The sequence below is a fragment of the Oncorhynchus mykiss genome, chromosome 9 (assembly GCF_013265735.2).
Source record: "Oncorhynchus mykiss isolate Arlee chromosome 9, USDA_OmykA_1.1, whole genome shotgun sequence".
NCBI classification, from domain to species: Eukaryota; Metazoa; Chordata; class Actinopteri; order Salmoniformes; family Salmonidae; genus Oncorhynchus; species Oncorhynchus mykiss.
In genome coordinates this window covers 68151271-68179048 of record NC_048573.1, presented here as the reverse complement: position 1 = coordinate 68179048, position 27778 = coordinate 68151271, and the positions used below count along the sequence as shown (strand labels likewise).

At 42.8% G+C, this 27778-nt stretch overlaps 1 protein-coding gene across 1 annotated transcript; it reads left to right on the top strand.

Moving 5' to 3' along the window:
* On the top strand, positions 1–27778 carry LOC110532739 (ATP-dependent 6-phosphofructokinase, muscle type). The gene is made up of 21 exons (XM_036988808.1): positions 1–236; positions 9406–9479; positions 9803–9880; positions 10532–10721; positions 11990–12155; positions 12253–12406; positions 13619–13714; positions 13966–14058; positions 14386–14511; positions 14613–14677; positions 14785–14848; positions 15798–15944; positions 16242–16312; positions 17263–17350; positions 17636–17788; positions 18815–18979; positions 22607–22668; positions 25228–25339; positions 26159–26258; positions 26824–26929; positions 27310–27778. Exons 1-21 carry the CDS (start codon positions 155–157, stop codon positions 27494–27496), a joined length of 2379 nt encoding a protein of 792 aa, XP_036844703.1. The 5' UTR covers positions 1–154; the 3' UTR covers positions 27497–27778.

The following is a 27778-nucleotide window of genomic DNA, read 5'->3' as shown; positions in this document are numbered from 1 at the left end:
GGGGGGGACCAGGGGGTAGTGTCTTATAAAGCTGGTGCCGTTACCATTCTCTCTCTGAGATGCAGGGTATCTGCCATAGGAGAGTATCAGCCATAGCCGTCTCCTTTCCTTCCTTAGTGCCACCACCTGGTTGGAGTTGAGCCCTGTAGACACCATGTCACATACAAGCATGGATCCAACCAAGATGGGTATCGGCCGGTCTGTCGCCGTGCTGACCTCAGGAGGTGATGCCCAAGGTAAGAAGTGTATGTGTGTGTGTCATCAGAGAGACAGTGTGGGTTTGTTTGTGTGTGTGTGACTGCGTGCGTCTGTACACATTTGTGTGTGTGTGTGTACGTGTGCTTCAGTATTAGAAGTATTAGATGGTGATTGGGAGCATATACAGTCTGTTCTTTATTATGTCAACTTTACTAACCCAGCACCTGTTAGTATGTCAACTTTACTAACACAGCACCTGTTAGTATGTCAACTTTACTAACCCATCACCTGTTAGTATGTCAACTTTACTAACCCAGCACCTGTTATTATGTCAACTTTACTAACCCAGCACCTGTTATTATGTCAACTTTACTAACCCAGCACCTATTATTATGTCAACTTTACTAACCCAGCACCTGTTATTATATGTCAACTTTACTAACCCAGCACCTGTTATTATGTCAACTTTACTAACCCATCACCTGTTAGTATGTCAACTTTACTAACCCAGCACCTGTTATTATGTCAACTTTACTAACCCAGCACCTGTTATTATGTCAACTTTACTAACCCAGCACCTATTATTATGTCAACTTTACTAACCCAGCACCTGTTAGTATGTCAACTTTATGAACCCAGCACCTGTTATTATGTCAACGTTACTAACCCAGCACCTGTTATTATGTCAACTTTACTAACCCAGCACCTGTTATTATGTCAACTTTATGAACCCAGCACCTGTTATTATGTCAACGTTACTAGCCCAGCACCTGTTATTATGTCAACTTTATGAACCCAGCACCTGTTATTATGTCAACTTTATGAACCCAGCACCTGTTATTATGTCAACGTTACTAGCCCAGCACCTGAGTGTACAAAACATTAGGGACACCTTCCTAATATTGAGTTGCACCCCCTTTTCCCCTCTGAACAGTCTCAATTCGTCGGGGCATGGACTCTACAAGGTGTCAAAAGCGTTCCACAGGGATGCTGGCCCATGTTGACTCCAATGTTTCCCACAGTTGTGTCAAGTTGGCTGTCCTTTGGGTGGTGGACCATTCTTGATACACACAGGATACTTTTGAGCATGAAAAACCCAGCAGTGTTGCAGTTGTTGACACAAACCAGTGCACCTGGCACCTACTACCCTACCCCGTTCAAAGGCACTTAAATATTTTGTCTTGGCACACATACACAATCCATGTCTCCTGAGTGGCGCAGCGGTCTAAGGCACTGCATCTCAGTGCTAGAGGCGTCACTATAAACACCCTGGACCGAATCCAGGCTGCATCTGGGAGTCTCATAGGGCGGTGCACAATTGGCCCAGCGTCGTCCGGGTTTGGCCGGTGTAGGCCGTCATTGTAAATAAGAATTTGTTCTTATCTGACTTGCCTAGTTAAATAAAAGTTGAATGTATATATATATTTTTTTAAATGTCTCAATTGTCTCAAGGCTTAAAAATCCTTATTTAACCTGTCTCCTCCCCTTCATTTACAATGATTGAAGTGGATTTAACTAATGCCATCAATAAGGGATCATACGTTTCACTTGGATTCACCTGGTCATTCTATGTCATGGAAAGAGCAGGTGTTCATAATGTTTTGTATACTCAGTGTACAAAGCATTTAGCTGTTAGTTAAATAACTTTTGCGGTTAAATTCCCATGTAATCAAATAAAAAACACAAGTTAAATGAGTTTTCAACTGTGCTAATGATTTTGTCACAAAAACTATTGCGTTATCAAGCAAATGTGATCACTGTGGTCTTGGCATGTGCGCTCTAGCCAACAGCTGGCAGAGACAGTGCGGGTAGGCTACCTACGTTATGACATTATTAGGGGGTAGGGGATATTATTTGTATTTGTCAAACGGCAGCCAAGCATCTATCATCATGACACCAGAATATGATGTATTTATTGGAAAGGACCATCAAGCTCATCATGTGCACTTTCACCACCATGTGAAGTTCATCACGTGCACTTTCACCACCCTGTGAAGTTCATCACGTGCACTTTCACCACCCTGTGAAGTTCATCACGTGCACTTTCACCACCCTGTGAAGTTCATCACGTGCACTTTCACCACCCTGTGAAATTCATCACAATTAATTTAATCTGTAGACTAATAAACTGAGTCGTAGTGGGAGGAACACACAAAATATCATCTCGTGACTCCAAGTTTACTTCAATATGATGGTAATTATATCAATATTTGAGTGTTAAAGGCTTTTTTACCTCCATTTCTCAAATAAAGGATTTTACAGACACAAAAAGATCCCATCGTGTCCAACAAACAAATTATCTGTCGGCATTTATAAAATTCTACCGAAATGTCCTGTTTCCATCACGGATGTTGTTATTTTTTATGCTGTTGTATTAGTTATGACTGTACACGCATAAAAACAGTGGATGGAAATGTGGTTACTCATACATATTCCAACAGTCATCCTCTGGATACGGTAGAGAGAGAGACATAGGCCTACATTTGGGCCTCTTGACGGAGTAAGGGCTGACTGGTCCTAAAGGCATTGTCTTGGGCCATTTCCCATGCGGCTGGAGGTGACAGAGCACATCATTTAGGTCCCAGCCTACACTAGCATTATTCTCTGATTTTGACTGACCTCCAGCTCTCTCGGTTGAACTGACACAGTGTCAAAGGAGTTTATATCAAACTCAACACCCTGAGTTGAACTAAACACCCTGAGTTGAACTAAACACCCTGAGTTGAACTAAGAGTTAGGGCTGGAGTTATTCTGTCTGAAGGGCTTCCAAAGCATGTGTAAGGCAGACAAAACAACTGAAAGGGCAACTGAGATCAGCTATGCCAGTCAGATGCTGGAGGGGCTTGTGTTCTTGGTCGCTCAGTCCCAGGAGCCAGGTGTCAGTTGCAGATGGATGACTTTGGCTTTTACCTTCCCTGTGGTGGGTAGGGCAGGGAGGAGAACGTGATAAGTATAGTATGATAGCTATCCTGTACTCTTAGAGCCATGGGACTTTGGGACGTGTAGTCTGACATCCCATACAAATAACTGCACTTCTTGGCCATGATTTCACGCCCAGTCATCAGCTAGCATGTAAACAAAGATTTTTATACACTTGATCTCGGTTAACTGTGATTTGTTCAGATGCTCTATGTCCACAAGAGATTATTATATAGTAGACTGCATCTTCCCCTAGCAGAGTTGCAGAATAATATGTCTAATTACTCTTTACACAACAGTGAATAGATATCCTGGTAATATCCTACGTCACTCTCTTCTTTCACTTGGTCCCTGAACAGCCATGACGTGGTATACATTACAGTTTGTCTATAGTATGATGACTGATGTTAATATTGCTGACTTGTATCATTGCTAGATGATTCCAATTCTAGGATTCCAAATGTGCCCCCTAACCTTTTCCTTTGAGTCACTGTTATCTCCCGCCTGTTCCTCCTCTGTCTTCCCCTCCGTCTCCCCCTTGTGATCCTATGTCCCCCCAAAAAATGTGGGTCTAATTTTAGACCCTCTGACCTTTTTGTGGAATGTCATGTTATGGAGGCTTTTTTCCACAGCTGCTCTGTTGAAACTAGAGACCATCCTGTCCATGCTTGTGTATGGAGCAACCACAACACACATAGACGCAAGGGTGCACACACACACACCGTGGCCTTTACAGTGTTCTGAGCATGGAGGGAATATAGAGTAGAGTCAGATAGATCTGTTTACAGACATGACACCCTCTCTATTCTCACTCTGAAAATATGTGCAGGAGCCATTTTGAATGTTGTAGCCAAAACACTCTGAACCCAAAACACAAATGTCAAGTGACTTGATACCCATATGTCCATGCTTGATAACACATGAAATTTATGTGTATAAAGCATTGACATATGGGTATCAAGTCACTCTAGAGCTATAAAAGTCATTTTAATGTGTTTAACCATGTGTCATGACTCTCCTGACAGTGGATCAAAGGACCCATCAGCTAGGCAAATGTTTGAAGATAGCCAGAACCTCTCTCTCCCACAAAAGAGGGATGGGGGGGGACTGTGCCAGTCTTGACACCTTACCACTGGGTCGTAAATTTAGAGAGAATTTTCTCTTCCTTTCCCTGCAGTATTGGAAGACTGAAACGCTCTTTGTTACAGAGAGACTTTTGCCACCAAAACCTTTTTTCCAAGAGAGTGAACAATATTCATAAGATAGGAATGTTAAGAATGGTCCGGCGTGGTCTAAAGAATAATTGTCACATTGTTTACTATTTTGTGATGTCATTAATGATGGTATAACACAGTAACTGTAAGTTAGGAAGGAAACACATTCTATCTGTCAAGTTTACATCTAAATGTTGTATAAAATATATGATTACATATGAAAATACTTTTGTGAAGATAGCAATGTAATTTTGGCCTTCTAAATGAGATAATTGTTTTTCATATAAACTTGTGCCCAGTCAGTAACCGCCTACCCTAATGAAGTCAGAAGAGCGTGTCAGCGTCATGGAACCGCCTTTCCGACCAGAGTGCTTAAAATGACAGAATGAACATATCAGACCAGCCTGATGGACAGCGTGAGCTGAATGTTACGAAATGGTTTAAACTCTAAAGACCAGTCTGACAGACAGCGTGAGCTGAACATTATGAAATGGTTTAAACTCTACAGACCAGCCTGACGGACAACGCGAGCTGAACATTACAAAATAGTTTATACTCTACAGACCAGCCTGACAGACAGTGTGAGCTGAACATTACAAAATAGTTTAAACTCTACAGACCAGCCTGACAGACAGTGTGAGCTGAACATTACAAAATAGTTTATACTCTACAGACCAGCCTGACAGACAGTGTGAGCGGAACATTACAAAATAGTTTATACTCTACAGACCAGCCTGACGGACAGTGTGAGCTGAACATTACGAAATGGTTTAAACTCTACAGACCAGCCTGACAGACAGTGTGAGCTGAACATTACAAAATAGTTTATACTCTACAGACCAGCCTGACGGACAGTGTGAGCTGAACATTACGAAATGGTTTAAACTCTACAGACCAGTCTGACAGACAGTGTGAGCTGAACATTACAAAATGGTTTAAACTCTACAGACCAGCCTGACGGACAGTGTGAGCTGAACATTACGAAATGGTTTAAACTCTACAGACCAGTCTGACAGACAGTGTGAGCTGAACATTACAAAATAGTTTATACTCTACAGACCAGCCTGACGGACAGTGTGAGCTGAACATTACGAAATGGTTTAAACTCTACAGACCAGTCTGACAGACAGCGTGAGCTGAACGTTTCAAATGGTTAAAACTACAATACCAGACAGCATGGAGCAGTGGCTACACAGTGGCTAAAATGGTGAGACCTGTATATTGCCAGGATACTAATGGTGTGTAAAGTGATTGGCAGCTGAACCCTGAATAATCAACCATTGATACCAAAAGACATGAGACGTTTGTCAACATGTTGAAATGGTGAGAAGCTCTGAAGCTCTCAACCTCAACACTAGAAGATAACCAAACACACCACTACCAGAGAAGCTCTACAAAGGACATTGTGACCTCTGGTGGACAAACCGGAGCCTTACAGACATCAACAACTTCACCATAGGAGTTGTCGAGTTCAACAGAGATGTAACAATGATCAAGGACAGCTACGCATAAATATATATAGCATTTCTAATACAAATGAGTGGTGGTTAGGGTGCTAAGTGTTGTCTCTCTTTGTCTCTCTTTGTCTCTCTTTACTTACCCCTCACTCTCCATATGTGTTGTCTCTCTTTGTCTCTCTCCCCCTCTCTTTACTTACCCCTCACTCTCCCTATGTGTTGTCTCTCTTTGTCTCTCTTTGTCTCTCTTTACTTACCCCTCACTCTCCATATGTGTTGTCTCTCTTTGTCTCTCTCTCCCTCTCTTTACTCACCCCTCACTCTCCATATGTGTTGTCTCTCTTACCCCTCACTCTCCCTATGTGTTGTCTCTCTTTGTCTCTCTCTCCCTCTCTTTACTTACCCCTCACTCTCCATATGTGTTGTCTCTCTTTGTCTCTCTCTCCCTCTCTTTACTTACCCCTCACTCTCCCTATGTGTTGTCTCTCTTTGTCTCTCTCTCCCTCTCTTTACTTACCCCTCACTCTCCATATGTGTTGTCTCTCTTTGTCTCTCTCTCCCTCTCTTTACCTACCCCTCACTCTCCATATGTGTTGTCTCTCTTTGTCTCTCTCTCCCTCTCTTTACTTACCCCTCACTCTCCCTATGTGTTGTCTCTCTTTGTCTCTCTCTCCCTCTCTTTACTTACCCCTCACTCTCCCTATGTGTTGTCTCTCTTTGTCTCTCTCTCCCTCTCTTTACTTACCCCTCACTCTCCCTATGTGTTGTCTCTCTTTGTCTCTCTTTGTCTCTCTTTACTTACCCCTCACTCTCCATATGTGTTGTCTCTCTTTGTCTCTCTCTCCCTTTCTTTACTTACCCCCACTCTCCCTATGTGTTGTCTCTCTTTACTTACCCCTCACTCTCCCTATGTGTTGTCTCTCTTTACTTACCCCTCACTCTCCATATGTGTTGTCTCTCTTTGTCTCTCTTTACTTACCCCTCACTCTCCATATGTGTTGTCTCTCTTTGTCTCTCTCTCCCTCTCTTTACTTACCCCTCACTCTCCATGTGTTGTCTCTCTTTGTCTCTCTCTCCCTCTCTTTACTTACCCCTCACTCTCCCTATGTGTTGTCTCTCTTTGTCTCTCTCTCCCTCTCTTTACTTACCCCTCACTCTCCCTATGTGTTGTCTCTCTTTGTCTCTCTCTCCCTCTCTTTACTTACCCCTCACTCTCCATATGTGTTGTCTCTCTTTGTCTCTCTCTCCATCTCCTTACTTACCCCTCACTCTCCATATGTGTTGTCTCTCTTTACTTACCCCTCACTCTCCCTATGTGTTGTCTCTCTTTGTCTCTCTTACCCCTCACTCTCCCTATGTGTTGTCTCTCTTTGTCTCTCTCTCCATCTCCTTACTTACCCCTCACTCTCCATATGTGTTGTCTCTCTTTGTCTCTCTCTCCATCTCCTTACTTACCCCTCACTCTCCATATGTGTTGTCTCTCTTTACTTACCCCTCACTCTCCCTATGTGTTGTCTCTCTTTACTTACCCCTCACTCTCCATATGTGTTGTCTCTCTATGTCTCTCTTACCCCTCACTCTCCCTATGTGTTGTCTCTCTTCGTCTCTCTCTCCCTCTCTTTACTTACCCCTCACTCTCCATATGTGTTGTCTCTCTTTGTCTCTCTCTCCCTCTCTTTACTTACCCCTCACTCTCCCTATGTGTTGTCTCTCTTTGTCTCTCTCTCCCTCTCTTTACTTACCCCTCACTCTCCATATGTGTTGTCTCTCTTTGTCTCTCTCTCCCTCTCTTTACTTACCCCTCACTCTCCCTATGTGTTGTCTCTCTTTGTCTCTCTCTCCCTCTCTTTACTTACCCCTCACTCTCCCTATGTGTTGTCTCGCTTTGTCTCTCTCTCCCTCTCTTTACTTACCCCTCACTCTCCATATGTGTTGTCTCTCTTTGTCTCTCTCTCCCTCTCTTTACTTACCCCTCACTCTCCCTATGTGTTGTCTCTCTTTGTCTCTCTCTCCCTCTCTTTACTTACCCCTCACTCTCCATATGTGTTATAAGCCGTCATACCTTGTCTTTTTTTTACCCCCTTTTTTCTCCTCAATTTCGTGGTATCCAATTGGTAGTAGTTATAGTCTTGTCTCATCACTGCAACTCCCGTACGGACTCAGGAGCGGCGAAGGTCGAGAGCCATGCGTCCTCCGAAACACAACCCAACCAAGCCGCATTGCTTCTTGACACAATGCACATCCAACCCGGAAGCCAGACGCACCAATGTTTTGGAGGAAACACCGTACAACTGGCGACCTGGTCAGCCAAACCTTCCCTAACCCGGACGACGCTGGGCGAATTGTGAGCCGCCCCATGGGCCTCCCGGTCGCGGCCGGCTGTGACAGAGCCTGGGCTCGAATCCAGGGTCTCTGGTGGCACAGCGAGCACTACGATGCAGTGCCTTAGACCACTGCAACACCCGGGAGGCCCCGTCATACCTTGTCAGTCCACTAGGGACATGTATCTCATGTAAGTGTGTATGTCTATTCTGTGTCATTATTTAGTTAGTTAATGAATACATTATTAAATCAATTTGTGCAGTACTGAATATACAGAAGGGCTAGGGTTCTCTCGGATCCAAAGATTATGCGACGTTCAGAATGAGACTGATGAGGTAATCATTCATAATTGACTGTTATTTATGTAAGAGATATCTGCATATCTTTAGAGTTTAAGTCGGGAAATAGTAACTCGTTAAACAACTTTTCCCGTGGTGCCCCAAATTCCTTGATGAGACCAAGGCGCAGCGTGATAAGCATACATTCTTCCTTTTACTGAAGGAAAACCACTAAACAAACGAACAAAGAAACCAAACGACCGTGACGCAATATAACACGAGTGCTGACAGGCAACTACACATAGACAATAACCCACAAAACCAAAATTGAAAATGGCAACCTAAATAGGATCCCCAATCAGAGACAACGATAAACAGCTGTCTCTGATTGGGAACCAATTCAGGCCCCCATAGACCTACATTTACCTAGACAATACCAAAACCCCATAGATATACAAAAAACCCTAGACAAGACAAAAACACACATACCACCCTCGTCACACCCTGACCTAACCAAAATAATAAAGAAAACAAAGATAACTAAGGTCAGGACGTGACATTCCTAATGAAATGATTGTTACGTGATTCAATTAATCAAGTAACAATTAAACGTAGTACATTTATAAAATCAAATTAATGATAGTCACGTCACAACAGATGACAACCCTGAATCTAAACGTAAACTTGATTTAGTATTAAATGTTAGCATTGGTGAAACGGGTTGTTTTACGTCATAACTACTGTACTGCCATTGTGAGCTGTGTGTGTGTGTGTGTGTGTGTGTGTGTGTGTGTGTGTGTGTGTGTGTGTGTGTGTGTGTGTGTGTGTGTGTGTGTGTGTGTGTGCGTGCGTGTGCGTCACTGTAAACTTTGACAAGCTATTATTTTTTTTGTGCAGAGCATTGACCCTCAGGGCAACACTTTACTGAAATGTGTAAGGCTTTATAACTTGTTATATGCTTATATGAGCCTTCAGGCAGTCCTGAAAACCCCATGTTTGTCTGTCTGTGTCTCTCAGGTATGAACGCGGCTGTGAGGGCCACAGTCAGAGTTGGTCTCTACACTGGAGCCAAAGTCTACTTTGTTCATGAGGTAAAGACATACAGTAGAATATAATACAATCACAATCACAGTTCTGTGATTCAAGTTTATACACTTGATAATGTGTTTGTCTATCATTGCTGATCACCCATACTATAGTGTCTTCTACTATTAATTCATTCCTGATCTGACTGAAGGTTTAAGAAATTCACCGCCAAGAAATAGATTCTTTCACAAACCACATTGAGAGCAAAGTTGTGTCGCTGTAGTAGCATGCTGTTGTCTCCCATTTCAGAAGGCAGTGTTCCTCGTGTGTGGGTGAAACCCCGTTGAAGATAATAGTTTGTATTTGTGTTGATGATGTGTGTCTCCAGGGTTACCAGGGTTTGGTGGACGGAGGAGACAACATTAAACTGGCCACCTGGGAGAGTGTGTCCATGATGCTGCAACTGGTGAGTCCTGTTATCAGACTCACAACCACTGATGCCAATACAGGAGTCAGGACACAACTGTCATAAACTCACTGTCTAGAGAGGGTATGAATAAATGAATGACAAGAAACCAAGAGTTCTGCTTTATTTGAATATTAGAGACAGATACAGACTCACAACCAAGAGTGTTCATAGATGGTGATGATGATGATGACGATGAGAGAACAGCGGTCGGCTCCAGTAACACAAACTGACCTCTGCGCCCACAGAGTATTTGGATTGAGTCGGGACCTGGCCAGGCGGGTGGGCGGGCGGGCAGGCAGGCAGGCGGGCGGGCGGGCGGGCAGGCAGGCAGGCAGGCAGGACTGGGTTCTGAACAGATAGTTCAGGGCTTCTGCTCTTTTCTATAACCTGTAGGAACACAAAATATGGTCTATACTTGCCATTTAGGTTTCTCAGTTATGGGTGACACAGATTGCTATATGGGGGGGGGGGGGGGGGGGGGGGGATTTGCAGGGTATATACAAATTAAATACTGTAGTATTTACTATAGTTTAAAAAGTGTAGTGTTTTTACATATAATACTTTAGTATTTACTATAGTATTCTACAGTATTGCACCGGTCTGAGGGACTTTGTCTTTCTTCTGATTCAATGAGTCTCTCTCTACCAGGGTGGCACGGTCATCGGCAGTGCCCGCTGCATGGACTTCAGAGCCAGGGAGGGCCGCATGAAGGCTGCCCTGAACTTGGTCAAGCTGGGTATCACCAACCTGTGTGTGATCGGGGGTGACGGTAGTCTAACCGGAGCTAACCAGTTCAGGACGGAGTGGTCCACTCTGCTGGTCGACCTGGTCAAAGCCGGTAAGGCTGACAAACCCCACGGGGACTATGGAAAACGCCTAAGAACTGGGAAGGGTCACAAAAAAAATCTATGTCCACATGGAAACACTTCATTTAAATTGGATAGTTAATTGAAATTGAATAGTTCATTGAGATTGGATAGTTCATTGAGATTGGATAGTTCATTGAGATTGGATAGTTCATTGAGATTGGATAGTTCATTGAGATTGGATAGTTCATTGAGATTGGATAGTTCATTGAAATGGGATAGTTCATTGAAATGGGATAGTTCATTGAAATGGGATAGTTCATTGAAATGGGATAGTTCATTGAGATTGGATAGTTCATTGAGATTGGATAGTTCATTGAAATGGGATAGTTCATTGAGATTGGATAGTTCATTGAAATAGGATAGTTCATTGAGATTGGATAGTTCATTGAAATGGGATAGTTCATTGAGATTGGATAGTTCATTGAAATGGGATAGTTCATTGAGATTGGATAGTTCATTGAGATTGGATAGTTCATTGAAATGGGATAGTTCATTGAGATTGGATAGTTCATTGAAATGGGATAGTTCATTGAAATGGGATAGTTCATTGAGATTGGATAGTTCATTGAAATGGGATAGTTCATTGAGATTGGATAGTTCATTGAAATGGGATAGTTCATTGAGATTGGATAGTTCATTGAAATGGGATAGTTCATTGAGATTGGATAGTTCATTGAAATGGGATAGTTCATTGAGATTGGATAGTTCATTGAAATGGGATAGTTCATTGAGATTGGATAGTTCATTGAGATTGGATAGTTCATTGAAATGGGATAGTTCATTGAAATGGGATAGTTCATTGAGATTGGATAGTTCATTGAAATGGGATAGTTCATTGAAATGGGATAGTTCATTGAAATGGGATAGTTCATTGAAATGGGATAGTTCATTGAGATTGGATAGTTCATTGAAATGGGATAGTTCATTGAAATGGGATAGTTCATTGAAATGGGATAGTTCATTGAAATGGGATAGTTCATTGAGATTGGATAGTTCATTGAGATTGGATAGTTCATTGAAATGGGATAGTTCATTGAAAGTACAAAATGCTTATTTATTATTAAGACCCAATACAGGGTTTATTTACTTAACCACTGATGCAGTTTCAGCATTCTTTGTCATTTCTTTTCACCATAAAACATTTTGAGCGATCCCAGATACACCAGATAGCCTGGCTACATTGGTGGAATTGCTGTTGAATATAACTGACAGAAGTGTGGGACTTCTCTGTCTCCAGGTAAGATCAGTGATGACGAGGCCAAGACGTCGTCCCACCTCAACATAGTAGGCATGGTGGGTTCTATCGACAATGACTTCTGTGGCACAGACATGACCATCGGGACAGACTCCGCCCTCCACCGCATCATAGAGGTGGTGGATGCCATCACCACGACCGCACAGAGGTGAGGAGAGGAGAGGTCATCGCTGTCACACACGGTTTCTGTTGTCTCTTTGGCACCTGGTTTATAACAAATAGGTTTCCGTTGTTATTCTCCTCAGTCACCAGAGGACCTTCATCCTGGAGGTGATGGGTAGACACTGTGGCTACTTGGCCCTGGTGACTGCTCTGGCCTGCGGTGCTGACTGGGTGTTCATCCCAGAGATGCCCCCAGATGAGGGATGGGAGGGGCATCTGTGCAGAAGACTGGCTGATGTATGTTTACAATCACAGACAGACTGACACTAGCCTTCTGGACAGGATTCTCTTCTCTTCTTCTCTTCTCCTATTCTCCTCTTCTCTACTCTTCTCTTCTCCTCTTCTCTACTCTTCTCTTCTCCTCTTCTCTACTCTTCTCTTCTCCTCTTCTCTACTCTTCTTCTCTTCTCTCCTCTTCTTCTCTACTCTTCTTTGCTTCTTCTTCTTTTCTTCTCCTCCTCTTCTTCTCCTCCTCTTCTTCTCTTCCTCTTCTCCTTCTCCTCTTCTTCTCCTCCTCTTCTCCTTCTCCTCTCCTTCTCCTCTTCTTCTCCTCCTCTTCTCCTTCTCCTCTTCTTCTCCTCCTCTTCTCTACTCTTCTCTTCTCCTCTTCTCTACTCTTCTTCTCTTCTCTCCTCTTCTTCTCTACTCTTCTTTGCTTCTTCTTCTTTTCTTCTCATCCACTTCTTCTCCTCCTCTTCTTCTTCTCCTCTTCTTCTTCTTCTCTTCTTCTCCCCCTCTTCTCCTTCTCCTCTTCTTCGCTTCTTCTTCTTCTCTTCTTCTCCTCCTCTTCTTCTCCTCTTCTTCTCCTCCTCTTCTTCTCCTCTTCTCCTCTTCTTCTCCTCTTCTTCTCCTCCTCTTCTTCTCCTCCTCTTCTCCTCCTCTTCTTCTCCTCTTCTCCTCTTCTTCTCCTCTTCTTCTCCTCTTCTTCTCTTCTCTACTCTTCTTCACTTCTTCTTCTCCTCCTCTTCTTCTTCTCCTCTTATTCTCTTTTCTTCTTCTCCTCTTCTTCTCTTCTTCTCCTCTTCTCCTCCTCTTCTTCTCCTCTTCTCCTCCTCTTCTTCTCCTCTTCTCCTCTTCTTCTCCTCTTCTCCTCTTCTTCTCTTCTCTACTCTTCTTCACTTCTTCTTCTCCTCCTCTTCTTCTTCTCCTCTTATTCTCTTTTCTTCTTCTCCTCTTCTTCTCTTCTTCTCCTCTTCTTCTCCTCCTCTTCTTCTCCTCTTCTCCTCTTCTTCTCCTCTTCTTCTCCTCTTCTTCTCTTCTCTACTCTTCTTCACTTCTTCTTCTCCTCTTCTTCTTCTCCTCTACTCTTCTCTTCATCTCTTATTTTCTATTTTCTTCTCCATATTGAAGTACTTTTTAAATACACATTACACCACAATCTTTCATTCCAGTTATCTGTTTCCACCCTTGGTACCTAATCACCAAACTGACGTATTGTGTCTCTGACAGCAAAGGGCCAGAGGATGTCGTCTGAATGTGATCATTGTGGCAGAGGGAGCTATGGGCAGAGATGGAAAACCCATCGGCTCTGAAGACATCAAGAAGGTCAGCAAACTCTCCCTCATATTACTGTTCCTAGCAGTTCAAATGGTTTTGTCTGCTTGTTTGTTAAGACCTCTTTTAGAGTAGTCTCGTCCACCAACCATTTCACTCTATGTGGACAAGGTTACTTTTAGCCCATTTCCCAAATATTACCACAGAGTTAAAGCATTAATATTCTACTGCGTTGTCTACCAGGGGTTGAATAGGGTTAAACAGTCAGTTGCTAGCAGCTCTCCGTGTGTTTACGTTTGTAGTTGGTGGAGAAGAATTTGGGCTTTGACACCCGTACCACTGTCCTGGGACACGTGCAGAGAGGCGGTACCCCCTCCGCCTTCGACAGAATCCTGGTAGGTCTCTCTCTCTCTCTCTTCTCTATTTCACCCTGTCTCTTTCACACTCTCTCTCTTTCACCCTCTTTCTCTCTCTCTCTCTCTCTCTCTCTCTCTCTCTATGCGTATGAGCAAAAGCATGTCTGACTGTGTAATGGTGTAATGTGATGTGTTTGTGTGTGCATGTGCGTGTAATGGTGTTTGTGTGTGTGTGTTCTTCCCAATCCCAATTGCAACAGGATTTGTGTGGAGGCTCTGTTGGTGTGTTTGTGTGTGTCTCTCTAGTGTGTTGTGATTGTGTCTGGCTGTGGTGTCTCTCTAATCCTGGTGTGTGTTCTCCCCCAGGGCAGCAGGATGGGTGTGGAGGCTGTGATGGCCCTGTTGGAGGCCACTCCAGAGACCCCGGCCTGTGTGGTCAGTCTGTCCGGTAACCAGGCTGTCAGGCTGCCCCTCATGGAGTGTGTCCAAGTGGTCAGTATCAGTCACTAAGCCCCATCAACTGTTGTATGTGTGCCATTCTAATGTGTTCACCTATATCTGAGCACCCCCCCCCCCTCTCTCTGTCTCCTCAGACTAAGGATGTGACTACTGCCATGGCTGAGAATAGATGGGAGGATGCTATCAAGCTCAGAGGAAAGTAAGAACACTAGCCTACTTTTACCAATCTAACAATGTCTTCCCTGTTACTGGAACTACTACATCCGAGTGGGATGTTACATCACTGTTTTTGTTGGCCCTGTCCAGGAGCTTTGAAAACAACTGGAACACATACAAAATGCTAGCCCACATCAACCCTCCAGATACCAAGGTAAGGGACAACACCTACACAATTAACACAGGAGTTGCATTAAATTAGTTACAAAACTAGAGCACTAACAGATCAATATATCACCATTCTCTCCTCTCCTCTCCTCTCCTCTCCTCTCCTCTCCCCTTCTCTCCACCTCCACCTCTCCTCTCCCATTCTCTCCACCTCCACCTCTCCTCTCACATTCTCTCCTCTCCTCTCCTCTCCTCTCCTCTCCTCTCCTCTCCTCTCCTCTCCTCTCCTCTCCTCTCCTCTCCTCTCCTCTCCTCTCCTCTACTCTACTCTACTCTACTCTACTCTCCTCTCCTCTCCTCTCCTCTCCTCTCCTCTCCTCTCCTCTACTCTACTCTACTCTACTCTACTCTACTCTACTCTACTCTACTCTACTCTACTCTCATTTCCTCTCCTCTACTCTCCTTTCCCCTTCTCTCCACCTATCCTCTCCTCTCCCCACCTATCCTCTCCTCTCCCCTTCTCTCTACCTCTTCTTTCATCTTCACTCCACCTCTCCTCTCCCCTTCTCTCCTCCTCTTCTCCACAACTTCTTTCCTCTTTTCTCCACCTTTCCTCTCCCCTTCTCTCCACCTCCACCTCTCATCTCCCCTTCTCTCCACCTCCACCTCTCCTCTCCACCTCTCCTCTCTACCTCCACCTCTCCTCTCCCCTTCTCTCCACCTCCACCTCTCCTCTCCCCTTCTCTCCACCTCCACCTCTCCTCTCCCCTTCTCTTCACCTCCACCTCTCCTCTCACCTTCTCTCCACCTCCTCCTCTCCTCTTCTCTCCACCTCTCCTCTCCTCTTCTCTCCTCTCCTCTTCTCTCCACCTCTCCACTTTTCTCCACCTCCTCCTCTCCTCTTCTCTCCACCTCCTCCTCTCTCCACCTCTCCTCTTCTCTCCACCTCTCCTCTTCTCTCCACCTCTCCCCTTTTCTCCACCTCTCCCCTCCAGAGCAACATTAATGTGGCCATAGTTAACGTCGGTGCCCCCTGTGCTGGTATGAATGCTGCCGTGCGTTCTGCAGTGAGGATTGGAATCATTCAGGGACACAATATGCTGGCCGTTCATGACGGGTTTGAGGGTCTCGCTCACGGAAATGTACGTACACATTACTAACTATGCACTGCACTCTACGCAGAGCCCATTAGTCTCAGCCTAAACTCCTCTATTGATCAGGGCCTGTACTCGTAAATCATCTCAGAGTAGGAGTGCTGATCTAGGATCAGGTCCCTTTTGTCCATTTAATCCTATACATAATGGTATATAAGGCTTGGATGCTTTGTTGTTTACAGAACCAGGTCATCTATAATCTAAAGATAGAACAAGGCCTGGTACAATAACTCTTGTCCAGTGAAGCTTGAAACCTCTGACCACTGATCTTTACCCCTTGACCAGATCGTGCCCATCACCTGGACAGGAGTGTCAGGCTGGACTGGGAAGGGAGGCTCTGAGTTGGGCACCAAGAGGTATTACATCATATCTCTTTTTCAACTCAGTTTGTATTGTCAACTGGGGTGGAACCAATGATTTATATATACACTAGATGACTGACAGGTGTCTTGTTTTGAAGCCACTGCGCCTCCATCTTGGCATTCCCTACCATAGTAAAAAATTATATCTTTACTTGTTTTTACCATGTTTATTCTATTACAGACACCTTAATGCATACTTTTACATTATTTTATGTGAGCTAAACATAAAAATAAAAATGAAAAAACATATTTAAAAAATGTCCTTATAGTATAATATTGTCATCAAGGCAAAGGGTGGCTATTTGAAGAATCTCAAGTATAAAATATATTTTGATTTGTTTAACACTTTTTTTGGTTACTACATGATTCTATATGTGTTATTTCATAGTTTTGATGTCTTTTTTATTAAGTTTTATTATTAAGTTTTTTATTCTACAATGTAGAAAATAGTAAAAATGAATAAAACCATTGAATGAGTAGGTGTTCTAAAACTTTTTACTGGTAGTGTAAATTCCCCAAAATTCCCATAAAGTGACGTTAGCTGATAAAGATTATCTCATTGAACATCTCCTAAGCCTGTGTTTTCCACAGACCTTATTTTTCGCCATTTATCCAAAAACGGCATTCAATTTTCTCATAGGCTTTGTCTTTTTGTAGGCTTTAGTGCCTACAAAAAGACGCCATTACTATTTCTCTCTATACTGTGGAATCCCATTCATTCCTATGGAGGACTGCTCCTACTTGGGAGTGTCAATACGGCCGACTGTTGGCTTCAAAGCCTTTCATTGGCCAATACATATTATCAGCAATCCAGGGTTAATGTAAAAAAATGTAAAAATATTTTTTGAGCAGAGATTAAAAAATATGAACCCTTCCCCTGCTTGTGAGTACTGTATATCACTGATGTTTCACACAATAACTGCTGTCTGCTTCTTCATTTGAAGAGTCCTGCCTTCTAAGTACATTGAGGAAATCAGCTTGACTATTGCTAAGTTCAATATCCACTCTCTGGTAATAATTGGAGGGTTTGAGGTAAGAGTCCTAAGACTACCCCATCACATGTATGTCTTCTTTGATATATGGTTATCTTACCTACTTCAGAACATTAAATTCAATTTGATAAATGACTAAGGTGTCAATGTAATGTATAACCACAAAACCACAAAAGACAAGTAGGCCCGGTACCTCAGTAGTGTCTCCCACTGCTGCACTTCCCCTCCTTTCACCTCCCTCTCAAAATCAAATCAAATTGTATTTGTCACATGCTTCGTAAACATCAGGTCTAGACTCTCCCCTCTCCTCCTGTCCCCTCACCAGGCGTTTATGGGTGGTCTGGAGCTGGTGACAGCCAGGGAGAAGTATGAGGAGCTGTGCATTCCCATGGTGGTCATCCCCGCCACTGTCTCTAACAACGTACCCGGCTCCGACTTCAGCATCGGAGCTGACACCGCCCTCAACACCATCACCTCGGTGAGTACCGTAAAACATCAACACCATCACCTAGGTCAGTACTGTAATACATCAACACCATCACCTAGGTCAGTACTGTAAAACATCAACACCATCACCTAGGTCAGTACTGTAATACATCAACACCATCACCTAGGTCAGCACTGTAATACACCAACACCATCACCTAGGTCAGTACTGTAATACATCAACACCATCACCTAGGTCAGTACTGTAATACACCATCACCTAGGTCAGTACTGTAATACACCAACACCATCACCTAGGTCAGTACTGTAATACACCAACACCATCACCTAGGTCAGTACTGTAAAACATCAACACCATCACCTAGGTCAGTACTGTAATACATCAACACCATCACCTAGGTCAGCACTGTAATACACCAACACCATCACCTAGGTCAGTACTGTAATACATCAACACCAACACCTAGGTCAGTACTGTAATACACCATCACCTAGGTCAGTACTGTAATACACCAACACCATCATCTAGGTCAGCACTGTAATACACCAACACCATCACCTAGGTCAGTACTGTAATACACCAACACCATCACCTAGGTCAGTACTGTAATACACCAACACCATCACCTAGGTCAGTACTGTAATACACCATCACCTAGGTCAGTACTGTAATACATCAACACCATCCCCATTACATCACCAACATTTGGTTTGTGTTCAGTAGAGAGAAAATGTTTTGAAACTGTGAGGTGCTGTACCTGAGCTCGTCCCATAAGAAAACAAATGTTCAATTCTCCATTGCAAAACATTTTCCTATGATGTGAGTCACACATCACATCACCCAACTCAATCCCACAGTCCAAACCATAACTACCACATTCTGTAACACCTGTGAGACCTGCTTAAAATGTATGTAATGTCTGTCTTCAACTGAAGCAGTTTAATATGTGTTTTCACTGTCATCAAATGAATCATCACTATGCCCCTATCCTCGCTACGCTCACTTTTGCTTCTTCCCTCTCTCCCCCTCTCTTGATTCCTGATTCCCCTATAACAGACCTGTGACAGGATCAAGCAGTCAGCAGCAGGCACCAAGCGTCGTGTGTTCATCATTGAGACCATGGGAGGGTACTGTGGTTACCTGGCTACCATGGCAGGTCTGGCTGCAGGGGCGGATGCTGCTTACATCTATGAGGACAAGTTTGGAATCAGGGACCTCGAGGTGAGATGATGGATACACTCTCTCTCTCTCTCGCTCTCCCTCTCCGATGACATTGAGAGCTTTAGACACCGTGTACATAAAGAACACTACATTATGCTAGCTTGTGAAAATCTTTGGGCCAGTTTCCCGGACACAGATTAAGTTTAGTCCTGGACTATCCCACATTTAAAAAAAAACTACTATAGTGTACTATTCACTGTAGTGTTTCTGTGGACTTTAGTATATACTGTAGTATACTGTAGTATGTACAGTTAAATATAGTATAATTACTGTAGTAAAATAAAAGGGTAGTATTTTTGCAGACTATACAAGTAGTTACTGTAGTGTTTTTGTTTTATTATCTTTGACATAGAAGTGGAGGCTTTCTCCTTCAGGAAACCTACTGGAAGAGCATCTTTCCATAACCTGTTGATAGTTAGGACTGGGGTCTGAACAGATAGTTCAGAGATTCAGCTCTTTTATATAACCTGTTGGTAGTTAGGACTGGGGTCTGAACAGATAGTTCAGAGATTCAGCTCTTTTATATAACCTTTAGGAACACAATATATGGTCTATACTTGCATGTAGGTTTCTCACTTATGGGTGACACAGATTGCTATATGGGGGAGGGGAATTTGCAGGGTATATACAAATGAAATACTGTAGTATTTACTATAGTTTAAAAAGGTGTTGTGTTTTTGCGGACGTTACTGTAGTATTTATTACATTTTTTTTTGCATATAATACTTTCGTATTTACTATAATATTCTACAGTATACTACAACATTTTATAGTAAGTACTACAAATTATCGAGGGATACTACAGTGTGTACACCTTTAAAAAAATATATACATATTTTTTTAAATATACTTTTTTAGGAGGTAGCTTTAATATTGCAGATTGATTGTGTTTTTCATCAAAGTAATTGTCTGCATCATTTCCAATCCCCCATATGTATTTGTTTGTAAATATACAGTACCAGTCAAAAGTTTAGACACATCTACTCATTCAAGGGATTTTCTATATTTGTACTATTTTTACATTGTAGAATAATAGTGAAGACATCAAAACTATGAAATAACACATATGGAATCATGTAGTAACCAAAAAAGTGTTAAACAAATCAAAGTCTATTTTAGATTCTTCAAAGTAGCCACCCTTTGCCTTGATGACAGCTTTGCACACCTGTTTTTGCCATATATCTTTAAACTGTGCTGTGTTACTTCACAAACGTTTTGAACCTTTCTATTCTCATAGTTTCTACAGATCGTAAATTAAAGATACAATTTTTTGCTAAAAGTATTATTGTTATATTATTGGTCGATTGACTTTGACTTTTCAAACCAGTATTGCTGTCTGCAGAGTTAGCTCATTGTAAATGTTGCAATTCTTCAGCCATTCCTGGACCTGTGACCAAAAACAAGCTACATATGGACATTGCCTAAATAAATAATCTAATGACTCTGCCTCCTCGCATCAGAATCTGCAGAGCTATATATAACATTCTATTGGTTGCAAGAATTTTGTATAATAATTTAAATTGAACAATACTACGTTTTGAATCCGGCATCATTTTGCATATCAGTTCATAAATCATGTGCCATGGAATCAGTACATCTAAAATCTCTTCCCAACTATTTTGCAATCTATATGGCACAGCTGCCAATTCTTTGGTCCTTAAATGAAACGGGTATATTTTTTTATTTATCACAATTTTCTTTAACCAATTTTGGTCTTTAAATGCGGAAGACACATTTCAATTGAAGGCATTTAGTTGTACAACTGACTAGGTATCCCACCTTCCTTTTCCCTAATTGCATCTCGAAGTTCCTCTTCTGTAATTGTTCCTTCACATGAGTCTTTCCGTACAGCTTTTAATTTTACATTATTAATACAAAAAAATCCATACAACGAGCTTCGGTTAGTGGAGATGGAGGATACTGAAACAATAACAGATGCATATAGTACTTTACTTCCTCTTTCAAAATATTGTTTGGCGAATCATGGGTGACTGTAACAAGTTTCAGTAAATTACTTTTGGTAGCATTTCTATTATTATTATTATTGTGTCCCATACAATAATGGGATCTGCTGTACACATGTTATGTAGGCAGCACCTTAATTGGGGAGGACGGGCTCGTGGTAATGACTGGAGCGGAATCAGTGGAATGGTATCAAATACATCAAACACATGGTTTCCAACATTATTATGAACTGTCCTCCCCTCAGCAGCCTCCACTGGTGTGTAGTATAGTACTCTGCAGTATACTACAGTTTACTATATAATTCTATAGTAAGTACTATAGTATACAATAGTATACTTTTACTATAGTAAAATGTAGTATTTTTTGGGGCGTCAGGTAGCCTAGTATTTAGATTGTTGGACTAGTAACCGAAAGGTTGCAAGATCGAATTCCTGAGCTGAAAAGGTAAAAATCTGTCGTTCTGCCCCTGAACAAGGCAGTTAACCCACTGTTCCTAGGCCGTCATTGAAAATAATAATTTGTTCTTAACTGACTTGCCTAGTTAAATAAAGGTTTTAAAAAATGTGAGCACTGTAAATCTTCATTGAACATGATTTCTAGTCCAGGACAAGGCTTAATCTGTGTCTGTTAAACCAAGACCTTTCCTATGTATAATATATAATTATTGACGATACATCTATATAAAAGTAAACATGAGGTCTCCTCTATATAATGTATATAATGTATCTATACAATCTATACAATGTACAGGTTAGTCAAGGTTATTTGTACATGTAGGTAGGGGTAAAGTGACTATGCATAGATAATAAACAGAGAGTAGCAGCAGTGTAAAAACAAAGGGGGGGGGGTAGAAAGGGGGGGTAGAAGCTGTTAAGGAGCCTTTGAGACCTAGACTTGGCGCTCCGGTACCGCTTGCCGTGTGGTAGCAAAGAGAACGGTCTATGACTTGGGTGACTGGAATCTTTGACAATTTTTTGGGACCTTCCTCTGACACCGTCTAGTACATAGGTCCTGGATGACAGGAAGTTTGGCCCAAGTGATGTACTGGGCCATACGCACTACCCTCTGTAGCGCCTTATGGTCGGATGCCGAGCAGTTGCCATACCAGGTGGTTATGCAACCGGTCAGGATGCTCTCAATGGTGCAGGTGTATAACTTTTTGAGCATCTGAGGACCCATGCCAAATATTTTCAGTCTCCCGAGGGGCAAAAGGTGTTGTCATTCGCTCTTCACAACTGTCTTCGACCATGATAGATTGTTGGTGATGTGGACAACAAGGAACTTGAAACTCTCGACCCGCTCCACTACAGCCCTGAATATGTGAATGGGGGCGTTCGACCCTCCTTTTCCTGTAGTCCACCATTATCTTCTTTGTCTTGCTCACGTTGAGGGAGAGGTTGTTGTCCTCCCACCACACTGCCAGGTCCTGACCTCCTCCCAATAGGCTGTCTTATCGTTGTCAGTGATCAGGCCTACAGTACCACCGTAGTGTCGTCAGCAAACTTAATGATGGTGTTGGAGTCGTTCTTGGCCACACAGTCGTGGGCGAGCAGGGAGTACAGGAGGGGACTAAGTATACATTATATAAATGTTTATAGGATTCCTCTATATAAAAGTATACATGATATGAATGTGTCCTGACTGACTACCTCCGGTTTACAGATGAACGTAGAGCATCTCGTGCAGAAGATGAAGACAGACGTGAAGAGAGGTTTGATTCTCAGGTGGGTTTCATCCAAGCATTCATTAATTTATTTATTCAGTAATTTATTCATTTGTTTATTTATTTATTTATTCATTCATTCATTCATCTAGATCTCAATCTGCCATACTTGTTATTTTCCAAAACTCTCTCCCTCCCACCCTCATGTTACATTTTTGGCATTTAACAGATGCTCTTATCCAGAGTGATTTCCTTAGTGGGCCCATAATGGCTGTCACAAAAACGGTTGTGTTATATAGCAAATGTGCCCACTCTGGTTGCAAATGCGCTCTAGCCAACAGCCCGAAAATACAGGCTAGCCTACTGTACATGATGAGATTATTAGGGATAAGAGCTAGATTAATTTTGTTTGTCAAACGGCAGCCAAGCATCGATCATCATGTCACGAGAACATGATGTATTTATTGGAAAGGACCATCAAGCTCATCACGGGGACTTTCACCACCCTGTGAAGTTCATCACAATTTATTTAATCTGTAGCCTAAAAAACGGTATGCTTTCCCCAATCATAGTGGGAGAACCACACAATACAGTTGAAGTCAGAGGTTTACATACACCTTAGCCAAACACATTTAAACTCAGTTTTTCACAATTCCTGACATTTCATCCTAATAAAAATTCCCTGTTTTAGGTCAGTTAGGATCACCCCTTTTTTTTAAATGTGAAATGTCAGAATAATAGTAGAGAGAATGATTTATTTCAGGTTTTATTTATTTTATCACATTCCCAGTGGGTCAGAAGTTTACATACACTCATTTAGTATTTGATAGCATTGCCTTTAAATTGTTTAACTTGGGTCAAACGTTTCGGGTAAGCTTCCCACAATACGTTGGGTGAATTTTGGCCCATTCCTCCTGACAAAGCTGGTGTAACTGAGTCAGGTTTGTAGGCCTCCTTGCTCGCACACACTTTTTCAGTTCTGCCCACAAATGTTCCATGGGATTGAGGTCAGGGCTTTGTGATGGCCACTCCAATACCTTGACTTTGTTGTCCTTAAGCCATTTTGCCACAACTTTGGAAGTATGCTTGGGGTCATTGGAAGACCCATTTGTGACCAAGCTTTAACTTTCTGACTGATGTCTTGAGATGTTGCTTCAATATATCCACATAATTTTCCCCCTCATGATGCTATCTATCTTGTGAAGTGCACCAGTCCCTCCTGCAGCAAAGCACCCCCACATCATGATGCTGTCACCCACGTGCTTCACGGTTGGGATGGTGTTCTTCGGCTTGCAAGCCCCCCCCCTTTTTCTTCCAAACATAACGATGGTCATTATTGGTAAACAGTTCTATTTTTGTTTCATCAGACCAGAGGACATTTCTCCAAAAAGTACGATCTTTGTCCCCATGTGCAGTTGCAAACTGTAGTCTGGCTTTTTTATGGCAGTTTTGGAGCAGTGGTTTCTTCCTTGCTAGGCAGCATTTCAGGTTATGTCGATATAAGACTCGTTTTACTGTGGATATAGATACTTTTGTACCTGTTTCTTCTAGCATCTTCCCAATGTCCTTTGCTGTTGTTCTGGGTTTGATTTGCACTTTTCGCACCAAAGTACATTCATCTCTAGGAGACAGAGTGCGTCTCCTTCCTGAGCTCTAAAATGGCTGCGTGGTCCCATGGTGTTTATACTTGCGTACTATTGTTTGTACAGATGAATGTGGTAACTTCAGGCGTTTGGAAATTGCTCCCAAGGATGAACCAGACTTGTGGAGGTCTACAATTTTTTTCTGGGGTCTTGGCTGATTTCTTTTGATTTTCCAATTATGTCAAGCAAAGAGGCACTGAGTTTGAAGGTAGGCCTTGAAATACATCCATAGGTACACCTCCAATTGACTCAAATTATGTCAATTAGCCTATCAGAAGCTTCTAAAGCCATGACATAATTTTCTGGAATTTTCCAAGCTGTTTAAAGGCACAGTCAACTTAGTGCATGTAAACTTCTGACCCACTGGAATTGTGATAGAGTGAATTATAAGTGAATTACTCTTTCTGTAAACAATTGTTGGAAAAATGACTTGTGTCATGCACAAAGTAGATGTCCTATCTGACTTGCCAAAACTATAGTTTGTTAACAAGAAATTTGTGGAGTGGTTGAAAAACTAGTTTTAAAGACTCCAACCTAAGCGTATGTAAACTCACGACTTTAACTGTATATCAGTGACTCCAAGTTTACATCAGTATCATGGTTATTATATGAATATTTGCTCATAAAGGCGTTTCCACCCCTATTTCACACATAATACATTTTACCTACTCAAAACGATCCCGCCATCTCTTTGCCCAAACGAGAAAACCCTTGAGTGTCAGCCCTGCCTCCATATCCATCTTTCATTGAGGATTGTCATGTGTATCCTACCAGAGTCCTTAGCAGGATAGTTTTAAACCCCTTTAATGCTTAGATGGAAACCCGGTTATGGTAAGCAAATAATTCCTCCATAAAGCAGCTATCAGCAAAGTCAGTGCTCGTGCTCTGTATCCTGTTTGTGGTCAGGAATGAGAACTGCAATGCCATGCCAATTCAACTGTAAATATACTGTACATTCATGTTTTCCTCTGTCTCAGGAATGAGAAATGCAATGCCAACTACACTACAGACTTCATCTTCGCCCTCTATTCTGAGGAGGGCAAAGGTGTCTTCGACTGCCGCAAGAACATCCTGGGACACATGCAACAGGTCAGTTAACAGTCTGCTCACAAATGGCACCCTATTCCCTTTATAGTGCACTACCTTTGACCAGGGCTGTGTTCAAAGAAGTGCTCTATGTAGGGAGTAAGTGCCATTTAGGATGTAACCACAGTTTCAATTAATTACAAGAGTGCTCCTAATTGGGTTTAATTCCATTTCAAGTAATTCAATTGAGAAAGTAATCTGAAATTCCAATGTTCCCTTATTACTTATAAAACTTAACCAGAACATGAAGTACATAAACTTTAGTTAAGTAATCCAACCTCAACTCTCCCCTCCCCTGTACTCCACTCTCCCCTCTCCCCCTCTAACTCATCCCCTCTAACTCTCCACTCCCCTGTACTCCCCTCTCCCCTCTAACTCTCCCCCTTGTCCTCCACTCTCCCCTCTCCCCCTTTAACTCTGCCCTACCCTGTCCTCCACTCTCCCCTCCCCTGTCCTCCACTCTCCCCCTCTAACTCTCCACATCCCTGTACTCCACTCTCCCCTCTAACTCTCCCCCTTGTCCTCCACTCTCCCCTCTCCCCCTCTGACTCTCCCCTCCCCTGTCCTCCCCTCTAACTCTCCCCCTCTAACTCTCCCCTCTCTTCCCCTCTAACTCTCCACTCCCCTGTCCTCCACTCTCCCCCTCTAACTCCCCTCTCCCCCTCTGACTCTCCACTCCCCTGTCCTCCACTCTCCCCTCTCCCCTCTAACTCTCTCCCTTGTCCTCCACTCTCCCCCTGTACTCCACTCTCCCTTCTCCCTCTCTAACTCTCCCTTCTCCCCCCCCCCCCCCCCCACCTTTGTCCTATTCCCTCTCCCCAGGGCGGAACCCCGACACCTTTCGACAGGAACTTTGGTACAAAGATGGGCTCCAAGGCTGTTCTGTGGCTCACAGAGAAACTCAAGGAGATGTACAGACATGGTAAGACAGGCTGTGGGGTGTCACCATTAAAAAATACTGAGATAAAGGAATGAGAGGCATATTGCTGCACCCAAATACACATCGTTTTGAATTCACTCTTAGAAAAAACGATTCCAAAAGGGTTCTTCGGTTGTCCTCATAGTAGAACCCTTTTTGGTTCCAGGTTGAAATATTTGGGCTTCCATATAGAACCCTCAGAGAAAAGGGTTCTACCTGGAACCTAAAAGGGTTATTCAAAGGGTTCTACAATGGGGACTGCCAAATAACTGTTTTAGGTTCTAGATAGAACCCTTTTTGGTTCCATGTAAAAACCCTTTTCACAGAAGGTTCTACATGGAACCTAAAATAGTTCTACCTGGAACTAAAAAGAGTTCTACCTGGAACCAAAAAGGGTTCTTCAAAGGGTTCTATTATGGGGACATCCATATAACTGTTTTAGGTTCTAGATAGAACCTTTTCTAAACAAGAGTCTAAGTTTTTACCTACTGATACCAGTTGTTCGTTTGTCTCATTGAGTATAACGCCATGTGACCCCATCTGTCACCCTGCCTTCTCTCTCCTCCAGGTCGTATCTTCGCTAACACCCCAGACTCTGCCTGTGTGCTGGGCATGAGGAAGAGAGCACTGACCTTCCAGCCGTTGGCTGAGCTTAATGAACAGACAGACTTCGAGTAAGATCCTTTCATTCTCAGAGATTTCTTCTTAGAAACCCAAGGCACTATGACGCTAAAACATGAGAGTGGCAGTTGCTGACTGTTGCTCACTCTCCTCAACATTAATTGAGTCATACTTTAACACCCTGTTCATACTGATCCACAGTTCAAGTGGATATTGTGAGTGCATATCCCTCAACTAATATCTGTTTCGAAAAGGAACATTCCCTCTTCTCTTTCTGACTACATCGCTGTTTTCACATTATGTATGTAGACATAATGGTATGTAATGATTTAAAGGTAAAAAAGTGGTGAAGTGTCCCTTTAACATCCCTCTACACCCCCCCCCCCCCCCCCCCCCCCCCCCCCCCCCCCCCCCCCTCTGCTGTCCTGTCCAGGCACCGCATCCCCAAGACATCGTGGTGGCTGAAGCTGAGGCCCATCATGAAGATCTTGGCTAAATACAATATCAGCCTGGACACATCTGAGCATGCCCACATGGAACATGTGATCAAGAAGAGGGTGTCGATGCCCGCACCACTGATAAAGAAGCACAAGGAGGAGGTAGAGGAGGAAGAAGAATAGGGGGAAGATGAGGAGCAAGAAGAGGAGGAGGAGGAAGAGGAAGAATAGTCATTTATTTTTATTAAATTTATGTGTGTTTTACATGTATGTTTCTGGATGAATTAATCATCTGAACCAGAGTTACATTATTTTGTGCCCGTTGTTTCCTTTCTGATCTCCTTGGTCTTCTCAACTATTTTTCCTCACATACTCTTTCTTCGCGTCTTAATCAGTGAACTCGGTGGGCTGCCCTGCTCTGGGAGCCAGTTTTGCCTTTCTTCAAGAATTAAACACTTGTTACTA